At 37.4% G+C, this 23,084-nt stretch overlaps 1 protein-coding gene across 4 annotated transcripts in view; it reads left to right on the top strand.

The window, feature by feature from the left end:
- LOC126485168 (unconventional myosin-Ie-like) overlaps nucleotides 1-23,084 on the top strand; it is a 416,688-nt gene that overhangs the window by 77,612 nt on the left and 315,992 nt on the right. For all 4 annotated transcript variants that reach the window (XM_050108845.1, XM_050108848.1, XM_050108844.1 and 1 more), the window contains exon 10: nucleotides 3,223-3,390. In XM_050108845.1, coding sequence (XP_049964802.1) covers nucleotides 3,223-3,390 — 168 coding nt within the window. The remainder of the gene's footprint in view (nucleotides 1-3,222; nucleotides 3,391-23,084) is intronic.

Below are 23,084 nucleotides of genomic sequence, written 5' to 3' on the forward strand. Positions count from 1 at the left end.
GACTCAGTCATCACGTGACACATCAGATGAATTCGCAATTGCGAATAGTGACTACCATCAGCTGTAGAATGGAATGACGACATAGAAAATCTATGCCGGACCAGGACTCGAACCTGGATTTCCCACTTCTTCCACATGTTGTCAACCATACATCTACGATCTGTACTCACACATACATTAAGTGTATTCCCATAAAGATCAGATGTTTTACTTGAGGTACAATATCTGATCTGTACGGGAATACACATAATGGATGGGTGAGTACAGATCGTAGATCTATGGTTGACAACATATGGAAGTTTGGGTCTGGCCGTGAGTTGTGCACCAAATGGTAAGGCAACTGCTCACGATAAGTGGGAAATCCCCATTCAAGTCCCAGTCTGGCACAGATTTTCATTGCAGTCATTCCATTCTACAGCCGATGTTAGTCTTTATTTACAATTGCGAATTCATGTGATGTGTTTTGTAATGGCTGTGGTCGCCGCAGTGCATTTTCATCAGAATAACACAGGCACTGGTATACCATATTTATCTGCTGATACCGGACATGCGACTTTCAAGTACAAAGTCTGGTCTGTATAGGAATACACATAATGGATGTGTGAGTATAGATGTATGATTGACAACATACGGAAGTTTGGGTCTGGCCATGAATCGTGCACGGATAGCCAACTGGTAAGCCGACCACTCACGATAAGTGGGAAATCCGGGTTCGAGTCCTGGTCGTGCACAGACTTTCATTATCGTCATTTCATTCTGCAGCTGATGGTAGTCATTATTCGTAATTGTGAATTCATATGATGTATCTGTGAATACCAGGTGTACTGGTATGAAATGAGCGTTAAGATACAAATGTGTCGATAGGGAACATTTGTTGTGAACGAGCCTTAATTTTTTTTTGTTTGGTTGGTATGACATCTGTCAAAGATATTTAATATACATCAAGTCATGAAACAAACAACATCATATGTTTTCATCATGTTAACAGAAAGTGATGATTTGCGGAAAGCATTAAGTTTTTGTTTTCATTTGAAAAAAAGTGCTGCTGAGTCGCATCGAATACTTGTCGAGGCATATGGTGATCATTCTCCATCAGAAGCAACATGCAAAAGATGGTTTCAACAGTTCAGAAATAATGATTTTGATGTAAGAAATGAAGAACGTGGAAGACCACCAAAAAAGTTCGAAGACGCCGAATTGCAAGCAATATTGGATGAAGATGACACTTTGAGTCAGAAGAAAATGGCAGCAATGCTAAATGTTGCACAACAAACAATTTCTGAGTGTTTGAAAGCTATGGGAAAGATCCAAAAGTGTGGAAAATAGGTGCCACTTGAATTGAATGAAAGACAGATGGAAAACCGAAAAACCATTTGTCAAATTTTGCTTCAAAGACATGAAATAAAATCAGTTTTGCATCGAATTGTTACTGCCGATGAAAAATGGATTTATTTTAAGAATCCTAAACGGAAAAAGCCATGGGTTAATCCGGGACAACCATCAACATCGACTGCAAAACCAGATCGATTCGGCAAGAAGATAATGCTCTGTGTTTGGTGGGATCAGAAAGGTGTGGTGTATCATGAGCTTCTAAAACCCGGTTAAACTGTGAATACCAATTGCTACAGACAACAAATGATCAATTTGAACTATGCATTGATCAAAAAAATATCAGAATGGGCCAGAAGACATGGCAAAGTAATTTTTTTACACGACAATGCACCTGCACACAAAGCAAAACTGGTTCAGGATACAATCAAAACACTTGGCTGGGAGCTGCTACCTCACCCACCGTATTCACCAGACTTGGCCCCTTCCGACTACCATTTGTTTTCATCAATGGGACACGCAATGGCTGAGGAACACTTCGATTCCTATGAAGAAGTCGAAAATTGGGTGTCTGATTGGTTTGCTTCAAAAGACGAAATTTCTATTGGTGTGGTGTCCACAAACAGCCAGAAAGGTGGTCAAAATGTATATAAAGCAATGGTAAGTACTTTGAATAAAATGTTTTTACTTTTCAATTCAAAATTAGTGTTTCATTAAAAAGAAGAAGAAGAAGAAGAAAAACGCTCATTTTATACTGGTACACCTGGTATGTGGAAACTTCAGCAATAATAATTCCACAAGACTTCATCAAACAAATGGAAAATAATTTGTGTTGTGATTGGAAATTTGGACTGATCATTGTCTTGGTGGTGGAATCGCCATAATAGGGTACAAGACAGCTTATGTAACTGTGTCACAGTCAGCTATAATCACTCATACCCTGTTCCTCTGGTTTTTGTGTATTGCCCAATCTGAAGCTGATACTTCCTTTGACGGATACTTTACTTCCGGCAGTGGCTACATAATGGTTCAGAGTAAAGTGCTCTAGAAATTTTCTTTTCAGGTACTATACGATAGTTTGGATCTTGGCCAGGCAACTTTTAAGACACTGTGTGAGTTCCTCATGGAGGGCTTACAGGTAACATCCAAGGCATTTGCATGATCCTGTAATGCGAAAACACATGCAAATAAAACTGAGTGGAAACAAGTGTAAAATTTGAATAGAACTGTTTGATACTGGCATTTTAATTGACAACCATATTCAGTGTCACTCCAGAACCATTTTCAATTCATATACCATCACATTTCTCCAATAATTCCACATGGAATATCTTTTAATGTGTGCTACACAAGTTTTGATGCAGTATATCAGTTTGTTTTTGTCTGCAATACTCTGCAGAAGTTCAACACTAAAAACAGATGTAATAACAGTCTCACTTTATAATGCATATTTCTCAAACCATCAGTTCATCACTACTTCACTGCCTTTCCACTCAAGTCATGATTTTGCAAAGAATGAATAGCAGTTGGCCCACCGTCAAATTCTTAGCATTCTGTATTACTTATTTCACAGCTGGATAACTCAATGAGAATTATTTGGGCTGAAGAAATACTGTGTCCGACCAAGAGTTTAACTCCAAACCTTTGGATTAATAACCTAAAATGTAAAAAGACACATTGTTGACTTACATATGTAACAGTCTCGTGTCAAGTAAAGGCACAGGTGTAGTTGCAGTATATTTTAACTGAGAAAAGTATATTATTAATTCTTGCTGCATGTAAATTCAACTGCTGACAGAAAGACATGTTTGAATAGAAATAACATTTTGGTATATTAACAGATATTGTGCATTTTCTATTGTGGCATCTGATATTACTGTTTTATTTTACTAGTGTGTGAATAGTGCAATGGAAACAACTGTCACGGGCCAGAGCATAGGAATATTAGATATATATGGATTTGAGATCTTCGAACGGAATGGGTTTGAGCAGTTTTGCATCAATTTTGTGAATGAGAAACTACAACAGATTTTCATCGAGTTAACATTGAAGGCTGAACAGGTAAGTTGAAATGTGCTAATCACTTGAGGTGCTTTTATGTTTTAAAAAAAGAATAATTGAGAATTCTTTTTATTAGTATTTTGATTGCTTCTTCCTGTAGTAGTCCCTGCTAACTTTCTGCTTGCAAAAATATTTGCTCTTTCACTGAAAAATGAAAATAAATGTGTGCTAAATATCATGATGTCCTTGATGACTCTTGTTCTTTTGACAAATTTTACACAACTTAATTGCATAATTGTAGCTTTATTATAGAAATGATAAGCAGATCATGGTTTTGGGAATTAAATCTAATCTGTTGTCATAACCAAGAGACTTAACAAATGCTAAAAGAAAGCAGTCATGTGATAGTAAATCAAAAGCTCTTCTTGACTGATTAACATCACCATTATAGGAAATGAGCTTGGCAAATTCCGTCATCCTACTCATACTACCCAAATTTAGTTACAAAAAATTTGTTTGCAACATTACTAGTGTTCTCTATTTCCATGTTTTATGCATCTTCTTTAAAGAAGTAGGGCCTAGTCACTAAATCACTCACACAGACAAAATGATACGCATCATGGATGTAACGGGATCTATGTCCAAATCTAACAATTTTGTTTGTTCACAGAATTATTTAAATTGAATTTTACCACACAAATTTAAGTAGGTTTCTTAATGAGGCCATTGTTTTCTCTTTTTATCTTAGGCATCTAACATAAAAGTTATTTGCACTTTTTAAGTGCACTTTTTTAAAAGGCAGGTTAGTTTGAGTTCACGAATCATTTATATTGGATAGATATGCAAGTTGTGTGTCACAAATTTATGGATGCTCCTCAAAAGTGATATAAAGTTTTCATGAATTTCCAGTTTTTTTTCCAAATTCTTGAGCATTTTATATTGACAGAGTTGTTTTCACCAAACTAATAAGCCTAAGGAATATCACGTTCCAGCCACAAGTTTATATGTATTTGCCTTCGGTCTGACAATAATATGAGAAGCGCTCAATGAATGTGTGCATGTGTTATGTACTTTAGAAGAAGGCTTGTGGCTGAAAGCTCACTTGTTTAGCAGTCTTTTTCTTGTGCTTGTCTGTGACTCAGCGTCTCCTCTATATCAAGAGTAGCAGTCTATCCTTTTCGTAATATTGTCATTATTCCATACTGAAATTTCCATTGTCTTCTTTCTGTTTCATAATCAGCTGCTACATAAAACCGAAAGTTAAAACTGTGATAAGACCTATAGGTAGTGTATATATCTGCCAAAGTCACATTTCCCAACACTTTGTCCCAACAAATCGTACTAATAGATCCATTTTGCAGAGAGATCTTTAATTCAGTGTGTGTTTGCTTTATTGCATGAGTAATGTTTTTTATGTTTTAAAATTTAAACTTGGGATTTTTAATGTTATGTGTGTGTTCAGTCTGCGGTGTTCGCGAATTCGTGAGACGAAATAATGATGTTTCTGTTATGGTACCAGTCTCGTGCTGTGTTGGCTGACAGAAGCAAACCAAGCAGCTGCCATGTTGATTTGTTTGTGAAGCTAACATATTGTATTTCTCAGATACTAGTGTATTGTGAAAGTTTGTAGTTTCTTTCTGAAATGTGTCATTTTTCATATCGTTTATTGTGCCAAAGTATTGAAAAATGTGACATCAGTGTATGAACATGTTACCACCAATTTTTAAGTGCTTCATGTAGTAGGCTGAATAGGTCGTTACAACAAATTAATTGCTTATCATCTACTAATGCACATTTTGCCTTCCTTAATTCATTTGTTTATATATGAAATCAGCTTGTCTCCCCATCTGTCCTGCAAAATGGTCTATGGCCATTTCATTAAAATTTGGATGGTTCAGTAGTTATTTTTTAAGCTCATGCTCCAAATTTTTGCATATGAAATTACTCATTGAGTTAATGCTGTGCTGTCTTCAGAGTCACGGTATGCTGCAGTTATTTATAAGAGAATAGAACTCACTAGAACCCAGGCACAATACACTCTTGAAACAACTTACTAACAATGCTAAAGGGACATTTATGGTATGCACATTTCCTCTATTCATTTGTGAAACTCCTGCTAGGTAGTGACATGTAATTTCATGGCATTCTACTGCTCTCTTAGTGAGACATTTACAAGCATATGTTTACCGCAGATAGAATTGCCATGACCGGAACAAAAAACTGTCTAAAATATTGTCAAAACATTAATACTGAGCATCAGTTAATGACACATCAAAGCGTAATAGGGATATACGGAGACAGGGATTTGATGGCAAAGTTTCAGCCACTCTGTTCATTCCCTTTTGATGTAAGCAGTGGAACGTGAAAATCGTATGGAAGTTGCTAGGACACTCTTAGGCTCTGTTAGTTGAGCCTTTTTGAAGTGTATAAGAGGTATACCCCACAGAAGCCACGCCCCCAAGGCTCTATTACATAATGCTAATGGGCATTTCAGGTTGCAGCCTTAAGACTAGCTACTACCTGTTTGAGAAACATCAGTTGATATCAACAGTTTCAAAAAGTTGTTTTTCAATATGCATGTGGGAAATAGTCTAAATGCGTGTGATAATTTAAATTTTGTAATCAATACTCTTAATACTGTTTGCAACATTGTTGCAAAATAAGAATAAGATATTTTTTTAGATGTTGGGTGTTAGAAACTGGGCAAAAATTCAGATTGGATAAGGCTGGGATGGGAAATGACCATAGTTTTTCAAAGGAATTGCCCTGGTGTACACCTTGCATGATTAGGGAGAGATCATAAGAAATCTAACTCTGGATTGACAAAATGGCATGTGAGCCATATTCTTCCTGGCTGAGAGGTCAATGCCTTAACCACCATGCCACCATGCTCAGTGAATTAACAAAGTCCAGTACAAGATAAAAGGAAAATAACTACTGCCGCCTACCTGAAATGGTTTTAATTGAATGTTCTGTTTGGATATTACTATGTCCTTTGAAATACATTTTTCTTTCTAATACATTTATATAAGTCACATGGGCATTTAAATAAATGAGAAACAGAAATATGTTTGTAAAAAAATGGGGAAACTAAAACCTTGAGAGACAGGTAAAATGAACTGACATAAGGCTGGGTGAGAGAGAAATGATGGTATCTTCCCATTTATCACAGGATGATAAAACTGTTTTGAATGGCACTGGTTCTTTAATCACTGGTCTTAATCTCTAATGCATCCAGTGATTGCCTGCAGACACCAATGGGTCACCAACACTTGCCCAAAAATATTGTGTAATACTTTCATATATATAGCCACGCACCTTCGTCTTCCAAAGATGTATCTTTGTATAGACAGACTGGATGTCATGGGAGTAGTAGTGTTCATGGCAGTCAGCAAAAATATGGCCTCTGTTGAGGTTAAATTTGATTGTGGCTGTGAATGTCTAGATGAAATAGAGGTAATTGTGAGATTTTTTTCCCCATTACCCGATTCTGCCATGACAGTTTTTGTCATTCAAGGAAAGTCGACACACAGTAATGTGGAAATACCAGATCATACGATATTAGTTGAAGGCAGCTACTAAGTATGGACTGGAATGTCTATGGTTTTGGGACACAGGTTATGAACAGATAGTCTTGTGCAGTACTTTTGAAAATATTTTCTGAAAACTGTCTTATACAGATAGACGACCCACACACGATGGAAATATTTTAGACCTTGTAGCCATAAGAGGTAATCAGAAAGTTTCCATTTGAAGGCCGTGCAGTTCAGAATCAGTATGCCAATCAGGCAGAATCACTGTGAGTATTGAATCGATCAGCTTAACAATACACCAGGTTGAAGATACATGTTGCAGCAACATCATCAAATGCAAATTTTTTGATCGCCCTTTCCACAAACAAGCCTGATCTTATCACCTGGGCCATTATAGAAACAGGGATGAATCATGATTTCATCATAGTGACAATGGTTACTAAAATAAGTCAGTCAAAAAGGCTAGAAGAGTATTTTTGCTAGAAAGAGCAGATAAGCAGTTGTTAGTATCCTGCTTAGAGAATCATTGGAGATCATTTAGTTTCAGTATGATGGATGTAGAGGAATTATGGACAATTGAAACAGATTGTTTATCATGTTGTGGAGAAGTACATTCCAGGTAAGGGGATTAAGGACAGAAAAATCTCACAATGGTTTAATAAAGAGATTGATGCACAAAGCATACAGCTACTACCACTGTCATTCCATAGTGATGGATCTTGCTGAGAACCTGAACGCTTCTATCCAGTCATTTGTTGACCACTCTGATGTGGCAGTAGAAGATAGCAAAAGGATAGCTGAAGTTTCACTTTTAAGAGATCATTCACACTGGAGGATCATATAAACATACCGTCATTTGACCATTGCACAGGCTTCTATATGGAGGACATAGTCATAAACGTCCCTGGCATAGAGGAGCAACTTAAGCAATTGAAAACAAATAAGAATAAGGTGTCAGGTCCAGATGGAATCCCAGTTTGGTTTTACAAAGAGTACTTTACCACATTGGCCCCTTATTTTGCTTGCACTTATTGTGAGTCTCTCACCCAGTGCAAAGTCCCAAGTGACTGGAAAAAAGGGCAGGTGACTCCTATACATAAGAAGGGTGAAAGAATGGGCCTTCAAAATCAGACTAATATACATAAAATTGGTTTTCTGCAGAATTCTTGAACAAATTCTCAGTTTAAATATGAGAAATTTTATTGAGACTGAGAAGATTTTGTGCACAAATCAGAGCTGGCTTAGAAAGCGTCACTTGTGTGAAACTCAGCTTGTCTTTTTCTCACACGATACCCTGCACACCATGGATTAAGGGCATGTTCAAACACAGTATTAATAGTGCGTTATGTTTGGCACAGTCTAGTCAATTAAATGTCTAGGAGTAATGTTGCAAAGCAATATGAAATGGAATGAGCTTGTAAGGCATGTATTAGGGAAGGCAAATGATTGACTTTAGTTTATTTGGAGAATGTTAGGAAAGTGTGGTTCATCTGTAAATGAGACCACGTATAGAACACATCATAGCAGAAATGGTGTAAAAACTGTATGAGGGCACTGAATGGATATTGCAGTCTGTGAAGGGAGATTAGATTTTTAGATTAGATTAGATTTACTTTCATTCCAATTGATCCGTAGTGAGGAGGTCCTCCAGGATGTGGAACATGTCAGAAAAACAACAATACATGACAAATATTTAAACTAAAACAAATAAGCTAATGTACCATTCCACAGGTCCCAAGTGGAATGATCGTCATTTTTTAATGAACACTAAGAGTCATTTTACAAATACTATTGCACTGAATTTAAAATAAAAAAGTTTTATATTTATTTATAAGGTAAGAAGCATGTAATACAACTACTGTAATACTTATTTACAATGAACACATTACTGCACTGAAATGGTGCAGAAGTTAGATTATACTTACACACACACACACACACACACACACAAATTTTCAGTGAACACATTACTGCACTGAAATTGTGCAGAAGTTATGTTGTACTTATATACAAATCAGTTGGTTTTCCTCAGAAATTCATCAATGGAGTAGAAGGAGTTGGCCACCAATAAATCCTTTAGGCTTCTCTTAAACTGAATTTCATTGGTTATTAAGCTTTTTATGGCTGCTGGCAAGTTATTGAAAATGTGTGTTCCTGAATAATGCACACCTTTTTGTACAAGACTAAGTGACTTTAAATCCTTGTGAAGATTATTCTTATTTCTAGTATTGATTCCATGAATTGAGCTGTTGGTTTGAAAAAGTGATATATTTTTAATGACAAATTTCATTAAGGAATAAATATATTGGGAAGCTGTAGTTAGTATCCCTAGTTCCCTAAACAGGCTTCTGCAGGATGTTCTTGAGTTCACACCACATATAATTCTTACTGCACGTTTTTGTGCCCGGAAAACTTTAGCTTGGCTTGATGAATTACCCCAGAAAATAATCCCATATGACATTATGGAATGAAAGTAAGCATAGTATGCCAGCTTTTTCATTTTTATATCCCCTATGTCTGACAAAATTCGCATTGCAAACAGAGATTTGTTAAGACGCTTCAGCAGTTCTGTGGTGTGCTCCTCCCAGTTGAATTTATTATCAAGCTGTAATCCCAAGAATTTAACACCGTCCACTTCTTCTATCTTCTTGTCATCATATGTTAGACATATACTCTTGGGACACCCCTTACAAGTTCTGAACTGCATGTAGTGTGTTTTTTCAAAGTTTAGTGACAAAGAATTGGCTAGGAACCAGTGATTAATGTCTACAAATATTTTATTGGCTGATCTTTCTAAGACTACACTTGATTTGCTATTTATTGCAATGTTTGTATCATCAGCAAACAAAACAAACTTGGCATCTGGTAATGTTACTGATGAAAGGTCATTGATATACACAAGAAAAAGTAAGGGCCCCAAAATGGAACCTTGTGGGACCCCACATGTAATTAGTTCCCAGTTGGATGATGCCTGATAGCTTGATACATGTCTCTTTCCTAATAACACCCTTTGTTTCCTGCCAGAGATATAAGATTTGAACCATTTTGCAGCATTTCCTGTTACACTATAATATTCTAGTTTACTTAAAAGGATATTGTGATTTACACAGTCAAATGCCTTTGACAGATCACAAAATATACCAGTTGCCTGCAATTTTTTGTCTAATGAATTAAGTACATTTTCACTGTAAGTGTAGATAGCCTTCTCAATATCAGAACCTTTTAGAAATCCAAACTGTGACTTTGACAGTATGTTATTTGAGATAAGATGGTTATAAAGACGACTGTACATTACTTTTTCGAAAATTTTTGAGAATGCTGGCAACAGTGAAATTGGACGGAAATTTGATGCTATTTCTTTATCTCCCTTCTTAAACAGTGGCTTAACTTCAGCATATTTCAGCCATTCGGGAAATATTCCACTGATAAACGACTGGTTACACAGATAGCTTAATATGTTACTTAGCTCAGAATCACATTCTTTAATTAACTTTGTTGATATTTCATCATACCCACTAGATGTTTTTGATTTTAAAGATTTTATGATGGACATTATTTCTGTTGGGGTAGTGAGGGTCAAATTCATATTATGGAAGTTACTTGAAATGTCTGGTCTAAGGTAATCCATAGCAGCATCTACCGAACCTGACAACCCCATCTTTTCAGTAACAGTTATAAAATGTTTGTTAAAAAGTTCTGCAACACTATACACATCTGTCACCAATGCATCATTTACTCTTAATGCTATTTGTTCCTCTTCATGTCTGGTTCTACCGGTCTCCTCCTTCACTATATCCCATATTGTCTTTATTTTGTTATCTGATATGACTATCTTTTCCTTGTAATATATTTGCTTTGACATCCGTATTACAGTCTTTAATATTTTGCAGTATTTCTTATAATGTGCTATAGCATCAACATTGGAAATGTTTCGGATTGACAGATACAGTTTTCTTTTTGTTTTACAAGATACCCCTATTCCTCGAGTAATCCATGGCTTCTTTGTAGACTTTGCTCTAACCTTGGTAAGTTTTGGGGGAAAGCAGTGTTCAAATAAGGTAAGCACTTTATTAGCAAAAATGTTATATTTTTCATTCATGCCATGAGCACTGTAAACATCAGTCCAGTGAATGTCTCTGAGGAGTGTCCTAAAATAATCAATTTTTGGCTTACTGATTACCCTCTTGAGCTCAGATTTAACAGATTTTATATCCTGTTCAGTATTAACATTTAACAGAAGGAACTGCATGTCATGGTCTGAGAGGCCATTGACTATTGGTTTTGTAATATAATTTTGTTCATTTGACTTTTCTATAAAGATATTATCAATGGCTGTTTGTGAGCAAGTGGTTATCCTAGTGGGGAACTTTACTGTGGGAATTAAGTTGAATGATAGTGTTACTAACTCAAATAGGTTCTTATTGGGAGAGTCTTTAAGGAAATCTACATTGAAATCACCAGCAACCACTATTTCTTTGTTTTTGGTTGTTAAATGGGCCAGTACAGCTTCAAGGTGGTTTACAAACAGATTAAAGTTACCTGCAGGTGCTCGATATACACTTAATATTATGAAAGATTTTTTGTGAAAATCTAATTCTGTTGCACATGCTTCCATATGCTGTTCTAGGCAAAATTTATGAATGTCTATGTTCTTAAATTTATGACAGTTCCTGATGAATGTGGCAACTCCTCCTTTCTCCATTTCTGATCTACAATAGTGAGATGCTAACCTAAACCCTGTAATACTTAAAAGTTCTATACCAGTGGTCACATGATGTTCAGAGAGGCAGATTATGTCAGCTGGGTTTGAAGACTCTAATTCATCTATGCAGATAGTTAATTCATTAATTTTATTTCTCAGTCCTCGAATATTTTGATGCAATAAAGATAGCTGACATTTCACATTGACTGACTTAAAATTGGATGGAGTTAAAATATCTGCTGACAGTTGAAAATTCTTAACCAATGGCTGTTTATGTTGATGTAATAAGCTGGAATTATGTTTTTTGATTTCTTTCTCAAACTGAAGGTTTGTCTCAGTTCTAACCACTCTTAAAATTTGTTTTCTTTCTGTCCTCCCTACCCTAAAAAAGGGTCTTTTCTGAATCCTATAACCACTGGTATTTTACCACTCATGACAGTGCCTCCCCCCTTTAACTTTCCTGCTATTTCCCCAGCCAATTTACCCTTCCCCTTCCTGTTGAGGTGAAGGCCATGCCTAGTATAATCCCACCTACTGACAGAATCAACATGAACCACACCAATGTGTGACCCCGCACCCGACATGAGCAGCCGTTCCAGCTCCAAATTAACTCTCTTGACAGAAGAGTTCAAATGAGGTCGGTCATGGCGCCCAAGAACAGATACAAACTCAACACTGGTATGCCTCGATGCTGATGCAATCTTCGCCAGGTCACACTCTATGCTGTACCCAGGATCTCTGTCAATACTGTTACCTGCCCCACCCACTATAACCACGGTGTCTTCCTTAGTGAAATCTTTGCAAAGTGATCCTAAATCCTCTGTCACCTGCTCCAGACCAGCACTAGGTTTAAAAAAATTGGTGACCTGGTATTCTGATCCTAGTTCATCCTGCAAGAGTTGGCCAACACCTCTTCCATGGGAACTACCTAACAACAACACTTTCTTTCTCTTTACTGATTTCCCTACATTCTTACTTTTCAATTTGCTGCTGAAAGTTTGTTGTGCCCTGTCTACACCTGTAACTGCTTGAGGCTCACCAGCTTCTAACTGAAGCAACAGGTCAAATCTATTTTCCACATTCACCATAAAGCTGTCAGACAAAGTTCTAGGCCTGTTCCTCCTGTTGCCTGTTGCCACTTCCCACCTCTCTTTACCCTTCTCCCTCCTTAACCTGTCAAGATCTCCCCTGGCCTTGTCTAACTCAGCCTGAAGGGCAGCAATTTTCCCCTCCTGTTCCAGTATCTTCCTATCTCTACTACAAATCCTACAAAACCACTGATGAGTCTCATTTACTTCCCCTATTCCCACGCCACTACAGTCACCCACATGGAAAAAACTACAGCACCCATCACACCAAAGCCCCGACCTAACAATTCTACGGCAAGTCAAGCACTTTTCACTCATGATAAACGTAATAATTTATTAAGAATAAGTCAGTTAAATTGCAGATAAACACGAAAATATGGTTACACAAATTTGGCCTATACGCAACTGTGTGTAAACAAAAACAAAAGTGCAAAGTTTCTGAAACAACAAGTTAAACTTTACGCTACTTTCCGGAAATGCTAGTTAAATAATGAAGAGGTACGCTAAGTTAAATTGCTGGAGAGAGCAAGGAACAACTAAACGAAATTCTATAGATTTGCTGCAGCAGAACGTAAACAGAAAATACGACTGTACGGTCTTTTCGCGTTTTCTGCTATATTACGTAATGAGAAATGAAACCTTCAATGGTACACTTAAACGGCACACTAATACACTTATTTACCACGTAATCAGTACTAATCTATGTGTTTTATTATCTAAAATAACTTATCTTTACGAGAACACCAAACCTCGCGCTAGTCGCTTGGCTGCAGGGCTGATAATCTACTAGTCACGGGGATCTGTATTACGTCATGGTCAGGCAAAGGTTCTGAAATTGCATAGTGGATTGTGAGGTAGGAGCAGTTATATACTTGGATCACAATTTAGTAATGATGAAGAGTAGGTTGAAGTATAAGAGACTTATCTGGAAGAAACAATGTGCAAAGAAGTGGGATACTGAAGTACTTAGGGATTGTTGTTGTTGTGGTCTTCAGTCCTGGGACTGGTTTGATGCAGCTCTCCATGCTACTCTATCCTGTGCAAGCTTTTTCATCTCCCAGTATCTACTGCAACCTACATCCTTCTGAATCTGCTTAGTGTATTCATCTCTTGGTCTCCCTCTACGATTTTTACCCTCCACGCTGCCCTCCAATACTAAATTGGTGATCCCTTGATGCCTCAGAACATGTCCTACCAACCGATCCCTTCTTCTGGTCAAGTTGTGCCACAAACTTCTCTCCTCCCCAATCCTATTCAATACCTCCTCATTAGTTATGTGATCTACCCATCTAATCTTCAGCATTCTTCTGTAGCACCACATTTCGAAAGCTTCTATTCTCTTCTTGTCCAAACTATTTATCGTCCATGTTTCACTTCCATACATGGCTACACTCCATACGAATACTTTCAGAAATGACTTCCTGACACTTAAATCAATACTGGATGTTAACAAATTTCTCTTCTTCAGAAACGCTTTCCTTGCCGCTGCCAGCCTACATTTTATATCCTCTCTACTTCGACCATCATCAGTTATTTTGCTCCCCAAATAGCAAAACTCCTTTACTACTTTAAGTGCCTCATTTCCTAGTCTAATTCCCTCAGCATCACCCGACTTAATTAGACTACATTCCATTATCCTTGTTTTGCTTTTGTTGATGTTCATCTTATATCCTCCTTTCAAGACACTGTCCATTCCATTCAACTGCTCTTCCAAGTCCTTTGCTGTCTCTGACAGAATTACAATGTCATCGGCGAACCTCAAAGTTTTTATTTCTTCTCCATGAATTTTAATACCTACTCCGAATTTTTCTTTTGTTTCCTTTACTGCTTGCTCAATATACAGATTGAACAACATCGGGGAGAGGCTACAACCCTGTCTTACTCCCTTCCCAACCACTGCTTCCCTTTCATGTCCCTCGACTCTTATAACTGCCATCTGGTTTCTGTACAAATTGTAAATAGCCTTTCGCTCCCTGTATTTTACCCCTGCCACCTTTAGAATTTGAAAGAGAGTATTCCAGTCAACATTGTCAAAAGCTTTCTCTAAGTCTACAAATGCTAGAAACGTAGGTTTGCCTTTCCTTAATCTTTCTTCTAAGATAAGTCGTAAGGTCAGTATTGCCTCACGTGTTCCAGTGTTTCTACGGAATCCAAACTGATCTTCCCCGAGGTTGGCTTCTACTAGTTTTTCCATTCGTCTGTAAAGAATTCGTGTTAGTATTTTGCAGCTGTGACTTATTAAGCTGATAGTTCGGTAATTTTCACATCTGTCAACACCTGCTTTCTTTGGGATTGGAATTATTATATTCTTCTTGAAGTCTGAGGGTATTTCGCCTGTTTCATACATCTTGCTCACCAGATGGTAGAGTTTTGTCAGGACTGGCTCTCCCACGGCCGTCAGTAGTTCCAATGGAATATTGTCTACTCCGGGGGCCTTGTTTCGACTCAGGTCTTTCAGTGCTCTGTCAAACTCTTCACGCAGTATCGTATCTCCCATTTCATCTTCATCTACATCCTCTTCCATTTCCATAATATTGTCCTCAAGTACATCGCCCTTGTATAGACCCTCTATATACTCCTTCCACCTTTCTGCTTTCCCTTCTTTGCTTAGAACTGGGTTTCCATCTGAGCTCTTGATATTCATACAAGTCGTTCTCTTATCTCCAAAGGTCTCTTTAATTTTCCTGTAGGCAGTATCTATCTTACCCCTAGTGAGATAGGCCTCTACATCCTTACATTTGTCCTCTAGCCATCCCTGCTTAGCCATTTTGCACTTCCTGTCGATCTCATTTTTGAGACGTTTGTATTCCTTTTTGCCTGTTTCACTTACTGCATTTTTATATTTTCTCCTTTCATCAATTAAATTCAATATTTCTTCTGTTACCCAAGGATTTCTACTAGCCCTCGTCTTTTTACCTACTTGATCCTCTGCTGCCTTCACTACTTCATCCCTCAAAGCTACCCATTCTTCTTCTACTGTATTTATTTCCCCCATTCCCGTCAATTGCTCCCTTATGCTCTCCCTGAATCTCTGTACAACCTCTGGTTCTTTTAGTTTATCCAGGTCCCATCTCCTTAAATTCCCACCTTTTTGCAGTTTCTTCAGTTTTAATCTACAGGTCATAACCAATAGATTGTGGTCAGAGTCCACATCTGCCCCTGGAAATGTCTTACAATTTAAAACCTGGTTCCTAAATCTCTGTCTTACCATTATATAATCTATCTGATACCTTTTAGTATCTCCAGGGTTCTTCCATGTATACAACCTTCTTTCATGATTCTTAAACCAAGTGTTAGTTATGATTATGTTGTGCTCTGTGCAAAATTCTACCAGGCGGCTTCCTCTTTCATTTCTGTCCCCCAATCCATATTCACCTACTATGTTTCCTTCTCTCCCTTTTCCTACACTCGAATTCCAGTCGCCCATGCCTATTAAATTTTCGTCTCCCTTCACAATCTGAATAATTTCTTTTATTTCATCATACATTTCTTCAATTTCTTCGTCATCTGCAGAGCTAGTTGGCATATAAACTTGTACTACTGTAGTAGGTGTGGGCTTCGTGTCTATCTTGGCCACAATAATGCGTTCACTATGCTGTTTGTAGTAGCTTACCCGCATTCCTATTTTCCTATTCATTATTAAACCTACTCCTGCATTACCCCTATTTGATTTTGTGTTTATAACCCTGTAGTCACCTGACCAGAAGTCTTGTTCCTCCTGCCACCGAACTTCACTAATTCCCACTATATCTAACTTCAACCTATCCATTTCCCTTTTTAAATTTTCTAACCTACCTGCCCGATTAAGGGATCTGACATTCCACGCTCCGATCCGTAGAACGCCAGTTTTCTTTCTCACTTAGGGATTATGAGATGTATTTGAAGTTCTCTGAGGCTGTAGATGATAATGAATACAACATTAGACAGTGCAGTTGAAGTATAACAGACATATCTAAATGGGCCAATCACAGAAGTTGTGCAGACAAACCTAGGTACAAGAGAGGTGAAGAAAACTTACATAACTGAAGAAATCCCCTGACTGATTGACAAAATGTGGGCAAAAGGGACATACAGGAATTTGTCAAAATAAGTCACGTAGGAATGAAATAAATAGGAAGTTTGTGGAAGCAGAAGCAAAATCTTTGCAGAAAAAAATGTGAAGACATTGAAAAAGAAATTTTTAATAGAAAGCAAATAAAGGAAGGTTCAGATGTAAAATTAAAATCCGAGGTGACAGGATTTCAATATAATATTTGCTGATGACATCGGTATTCTCAGTGAGAATGAGGAAGAATTAGAGGACCTATCAAAACAAATGAACACTCTAATGAACACAGAATATGGACTGAGAGTAACCCAAAGAAATACTGAAATAATGAGAAGTAGCAGAAATGATCTTCAACATCAAAATTGAAGACTCTGTAGTAGACAAAGTAAAGGACTTCCGCTGCTTTGTAAGCAAAATAAATGTAACAGATGAAGCAAGGAGGCTATAAACAGCAGACTAATGTAGGTGAAGAATGCATTCCCCTCTAAAAGAAGTTTTCTACTATCAAACATCGGCCTTAATTTGAGGAAGAAATTTCTAAGAATGTGCGTTAGGAGCACAGCATTAATCATGGACTGCCGGAAAAGTGGAAAAGAAGAGAATCGAAGTGTTTGAGATGTGGTGTTGGACAGGGATGCTGAAAATTGAGTGAATGATATAATGAGGAAAAAGGAGGCCCTCCTCAGAATTAGTAAGGAAATGAATATGTGAAAAACATCGACTATAAGAAGAAAGAGAATGATGGGACATGTGTTAAGATGTCAAGGAGCTTCGGGGTACTAGAGGGAACAATAGAGGTAGAGACAGAGATTGTAGTGTGTCTCAGAAATAATCAAAAGTGTTGGGTGTAAGTGTAATATCCTTTTACAGAATGATGTGGCTGGACATAGCAAAATGCATACTTTGCAGTGACAGTGATCTATTACAGGAACTAATCAAGGTATTCTGCTGAGAGTGGATGTCTTTACAACTTGATAACAGAAAATTATCTATCCTGGACAATTCGTCAAGGAGCAGGAAAGAGAGTACTACACAGTCTTATAAGGTGAGGACCTTGTAGGGAGCCTTGTAGGGAACCATAGTGAAGCGATGCCCTTGCAAGTGGCTGTTGGAACTGCAGTGCCAGATGTGGCACACAGCGAAGGTGGCATGACAACTTGGCATGACAACTTGTCAGGCAGCAGAAGTGGCAGTGGCCATGGCAGGTGGGGTCTGTCACAGAGACATAGAGCAACTTTTGATCTGTCAGAGTGTACAATGTGTCTGTGTCCAGAGGTGGAGCACTGACCTAAGTAACACTGGCAGAAGAATACATCCATGTTGTCACAAGGACATGCGATCGTGCAGACGTACATAGGCTCCTGTGATCACAGCACTGCATATGGGTGGTGCCAGTGGATGCCATGTCAGCTGCAGGCAGCTTCACTGTACACAGTACCTCACCTTCTATTTGCAAACAGCCTCCAATTTGAGGTAGTGGCCATTTGTGGTCCACCAAACCTGTACTGGCATGTGGGTCTAAATATGCTGGGGCCCAGCCCTGTATGTGCCACAGTAAGAGCTACTCTAAGGTGAAGAAGTTGTCATAGGACAGGAAGTCATTGCTGGCTTTATCAAACAAGTCACTCGACTGATGACAAGTATGTTAAAAAAGCCCACTATATTAAAAAAAACACTTAAATTTTAACAGCAACCTGTAGCATTGCATTTCAAACATATTCAGTTTCTTTTGTTTCACCTTGCTGACTTTTTCTATCAACCATTTATATTGTTAATAATTAGCAAAAAAAAATTTTTTTTTAGCTAGTATAAGGTAGTTCCTGGACATTACATTGCATGACCCATTTTGAGGGGCATGAGCATTGCATGTCCCAGAACACAAACTTTTTGATAATGGACTTTTCTTTGTTAAGCTGTCAATAACAGCATTGTAAAATACTAAGTAGTATAAAATACTTGCACTTTCTTGTCACGGGCTCATGGCCTATTATTGTCCTCTGTGATGGAGTCCTTTGTCACCCTTGTTTTTATTTTTCAAAGTTTAGCTCCCTTGTTTCACTTCCTATTTTTTAAAAATTTAGATTGTTTCTCTTTTTATGTCTATCCTAGTTATTTTTGTTTTGTTTATTCTTAACAAAATTGTGTATTGAGCACCAACAGTCATACATTGATCATTAAGTATTTTGTCAGATGGGGAATATTTTCACTGGACTCTGCCATCATTATCTGTGCTTCGTGTACCTCTATTACTAGTGTGAGGTCTTCACTCACTTACTTCAGTACCTCTTGAGTATAGCATACATGTACATCCGTTTTACGTATTTATTGTCGTGTACTCTCTCCTGCCTCCTATCCGTGACTTTCAATGATTACTTACCATACTTTGTCAATTGTGAATTATTTATTTATATGTCCACTTCATATATTCTGTCATCAGAATTTGAACGAAATGTGCCAGTCCGGGTTTACTGTATGTAACTTCACAAATGCTGTTGCAAAACCATAGTTTACTTAGCTTTGTCTGTCTGTTTGTAGCAATAACCATACTGATTGTACTCCAGTACCTTCATAAATACTCTTGAGGTGCCATAGTTTACTCATATTTTTCTATCTGTGTGTAGTGATAACAAAACTGATCATACTCTAGCACCTCTCCAGCTTTTGTGTACACTGTTCTGGTTATTACCTGAAACTAGATTTGCTAATCTGATTGTCTATTGATGTGATTAGTAGTCTCTGCTGAAGAAAGCATGGTACATCTCACATTTTCCAACTTTTCGTTGGTTAATGGTATATCGAGGAACTTCAAGAGTTTCATGTGAGCTGCAGAATGCTTTCATTGAAGCCTGATGGTGCCTCTGATTGATAGATTGTATTCTGCATATTTAATGTTCTTGTTGTTCTTTAAACACTCATTGAAATTATTTTATAACTTACAAAGTAATTAATAAATACCATTTACCTTGTTGGAACTTATCAAATTCACATCATTGGATTGGGTGCTCTTTAATGTCATTCTCTTTCTAAGAGTCTCCCATGCCAGTGTACAGTCCCTTTTATCAGCTTTCATTATTTTTCATCTGTTTGCTCTTTCTCTTGTACATTTCAACCCGTATTTTTTATGTTACTTAATTGTTAGTCATTTCTCTGATTTTTTCTGGTGCTAAGACAAGGAGAAAATTTCTTGGGATGGCACACTCTTCAAAAATATCAACAGAATCTTATTTCTCTCATTTTAACAATGATGAGTCAATGTTATCTGCAAATATTGCCAAAGGACATTCAATCAAAGCTATTGAAGCTATTGGAGGTTCATAAATAGCCTGCTCCTCCATTTTTCACAATTAAGAAATGTGGCCGATTTCAGACATACCTTTACTTTTCGTGGAAGTTACCCACCTGAACAGTGTTCCAAAATTGCAGCCACATATAAAACTGTCGCGGAAGGGCACTACAGTATATGGTATCAGATGATCAGGAATAATATGGGTGTGAAGGAAGAGTGTGGTACAGTTAACATGAAGAACTGACTGTGAAGTTTTGACAGTTAACCATTTAAAGATCCATTGAAGAACCTCAAGATTGAGACAATTTATTCTCTTACTATGTGATATGTGTTAACCAGCATTTGGAAGATACAGGAAAAGCTCATCTCATCGTAGAGTGTGCCATTATATAAGAAGTTGTGAAATGCATGATGTTGACCATGATAGTTGTGTATGGTGGTCTTGGGTCATATGGAAGTTCAAACTGTGAATGGGGGGTGTGGGGGTGGGGGGGGGGGGGTGTGGGGGGGGGGGAGGTGATTGATGGGTGAAAGAAGAATGCAACCTGCATATCCTTTTGCTGTTCACTCAAGCTGACATGCTGCGACAAAGAGAATTTTTTTCTAAGTATTTGCAGGGAATCAAAGCATATGCACTATGTCATTCAGGTCTGTATTAGGAATCTCGCAAAGTACTACCCAGAAATGATTTTCATCCTTTAGGCAAATAGAAGGTGGACGTGTTTTAACTGAGAGGCTATCTGCAGAGCTGAACTTGTGACTAGCATCTTTAAAGACCAGTATTATTTCATGTGGGAGGGTATAGTGAATTCTTGTAATTTGTATGAGTGAGCAGAAGAAAACTGCCACAGCACATCAGTATGAGGGTATAAAAAAATATATGGTTTCAGTATGTGGCGTGAATTTGCTAATAATATTCCAAAGGGACAGAAGTTATACCTTCAAGACTGTCACATGTGGTTAATGCCTGACAGAGCTCCTGAACAATTCCTTTCCTTTAGACTGGAATGATTATGGAAGTTCTGTAGCGTATCCAGTTGGATCGTGAGACCTAAATCCATTTGATTTCTTCTCAAGGAGCCATCTGAAATTCCTAATTCATGAGGTTTGGTTGTCAGACATCAGTCTATGGCAAAGACTGCAGCATGCCTCTGACACTACACAAAAGGACATAGACCGGAAGGATTGTGTTCAGCCATACTCCCTGCAAGATTCACAGTTTGCTGTGCACACCATTGCCTTTATTCTGATCAATACTTATGGAACACCAGTGTAGCTGAAGAAGTTTTGTTTGTTTCTATATTAGTTTCAGTTTTTGCACTTAAATTGTATTCATCTGATTTGACTGAGCTGTAACTCAATGTTTGTAGCTTGTATTTTAGTACTGTATACCTGCTCCTTAAAACGAACTCCAGGAAGAAAGAAAAATAGAAATAAAAGAAATTTGTGCGTTTTAATACAGTTCCTTCCCAGTTTTCTTTTATGATTCCATCTAGTCATGATTCACGGTAATGGTTGAAGAAAAGAGAGATAAATGGATACTGTCTTTGATTGCATTCACACATGCAGACTATTGTGTGACAGTTCATGACTTGCCTTACAATCTTCAGCATAGCCCACTACATCTTGGACTAGCTGTGCTGTTAGGATTGCCAAGTGTCCCATACAGTAAGGGATTTCCTGTATTTCAAGGTTACAAAAATTATCTCATACAGACGTTGCAAGAGACGATCTCATATATAATAATTTTCTGCTAATTTGTCTTGATTTGTCTAACTCATTTTACAATTAATGATGCTTTATGTAGATGAGCCAATACTAACTGCAGCTCCAAAGCAGTGGCAATTTTGCTTAGACAGTAGATATTAACCATCAGTGATTGACTGTCAGTATTAGTTGTTTGTTGTATGAATATGATTAACTCTTAGTAAAAATATCTAATTCACCTCCTAGGTGAGTTGAACACCTGTGTGTTTATCTACAGAAATGAGAAAAGAAATATCTGTGGCCAACAAGTGTCAATAATTACTTGTCTGAGGCAAAATGTGTAACATATAGATACAGGTTTAAGGACTGTTTTCTTTTGAAATTTTCATGACAACAAGAAACTGTGTACCATAGCAAAAGAAGTATATGAATGTAACTTTGCCAGAGATTAGCCTCATGATGGAATGATATATGTTAATGTTTAACTCTTTAGTATTTGTAGTCAAAGTTAATAACACAGTATTTTACAGTTAACTGATTAACATACATTATCCAGTTACTATATTGTGCATGCCTGATAGAAAACAGCTGTTCAGAGTAAAAATTTGGAGTTATTATTGGTGTCCCATATTGGATGTTGTAGAAGTTGGGGAACTTTATGTGCAGTCCTGCTGCTCTTTCCCCCTGGATCATGCAGTAGAATTGCATTGTAGGAATGGATTCTGTTAACAGGACAAACATTAGACAAAATGAATTGGGTGTAAAGGAATCTGTGTCTAAAAATTTCATAGGCAGGGAAATTTTCTCTTTTTCTCAGTAGTGATATTTGCAGTTTAATGAGGCGGAGCAGTTTCTGTGGATGCCTGGCACAAAGAAATAAGGTGCTATAGAAATTTCTCAAGGTTGAAAATTTTTAACTGTTCCATAAAAAAAGTCTCTTCCATGTATTTAACTATCTGTTATATTGCATCACCTCATCCACAATCACTTACGTCTGATGTAGGGTTGACTGATTCACACTGGCAAAATAAGCTGTAGTTTGTAAGATGTGTTGTGATGGGTTGTGCCATTATTTATACCATAAGATTTTATGAGACATGATAGAGAAGTTTTGAGTTTTGGAAAGAATTTTTATCTGTCATCATCAGTTTTGAAGTAGACTCCATTAGGTAAACAGTTATGCTAGCTTTTTTTCCAATCCCTGAAACACGTCTGTAATTTGATCTTTGAGACAACTTTTAGTTCTTCAGGAATACATTTGTAACCTCTTCTGTGCTTTGATTTAAGGTTTTCTTTATTTTTGGGACCAGGATAAGTCAAATGGTGCCATCCCTGATGGATATGAAGGCTGGTGCATTAAAGCATTTTTTCCCCCAAAAACTCATGAACA

Source organism: Schistocerca serialis, chromosome 6, assembly GCF_023864345.2.
Source record: "Schistocerca serialis cubense isolate TAMUIC-IGC-003099 chromosome 6, iqSchSeri2.2, whole genome shotgun sequence".
NCBI lineage: Eukaryota > Metazoa > Arthropoda > Insecta > Orthoptera > Acrididae > Schistocerca > Schistocerca serialis.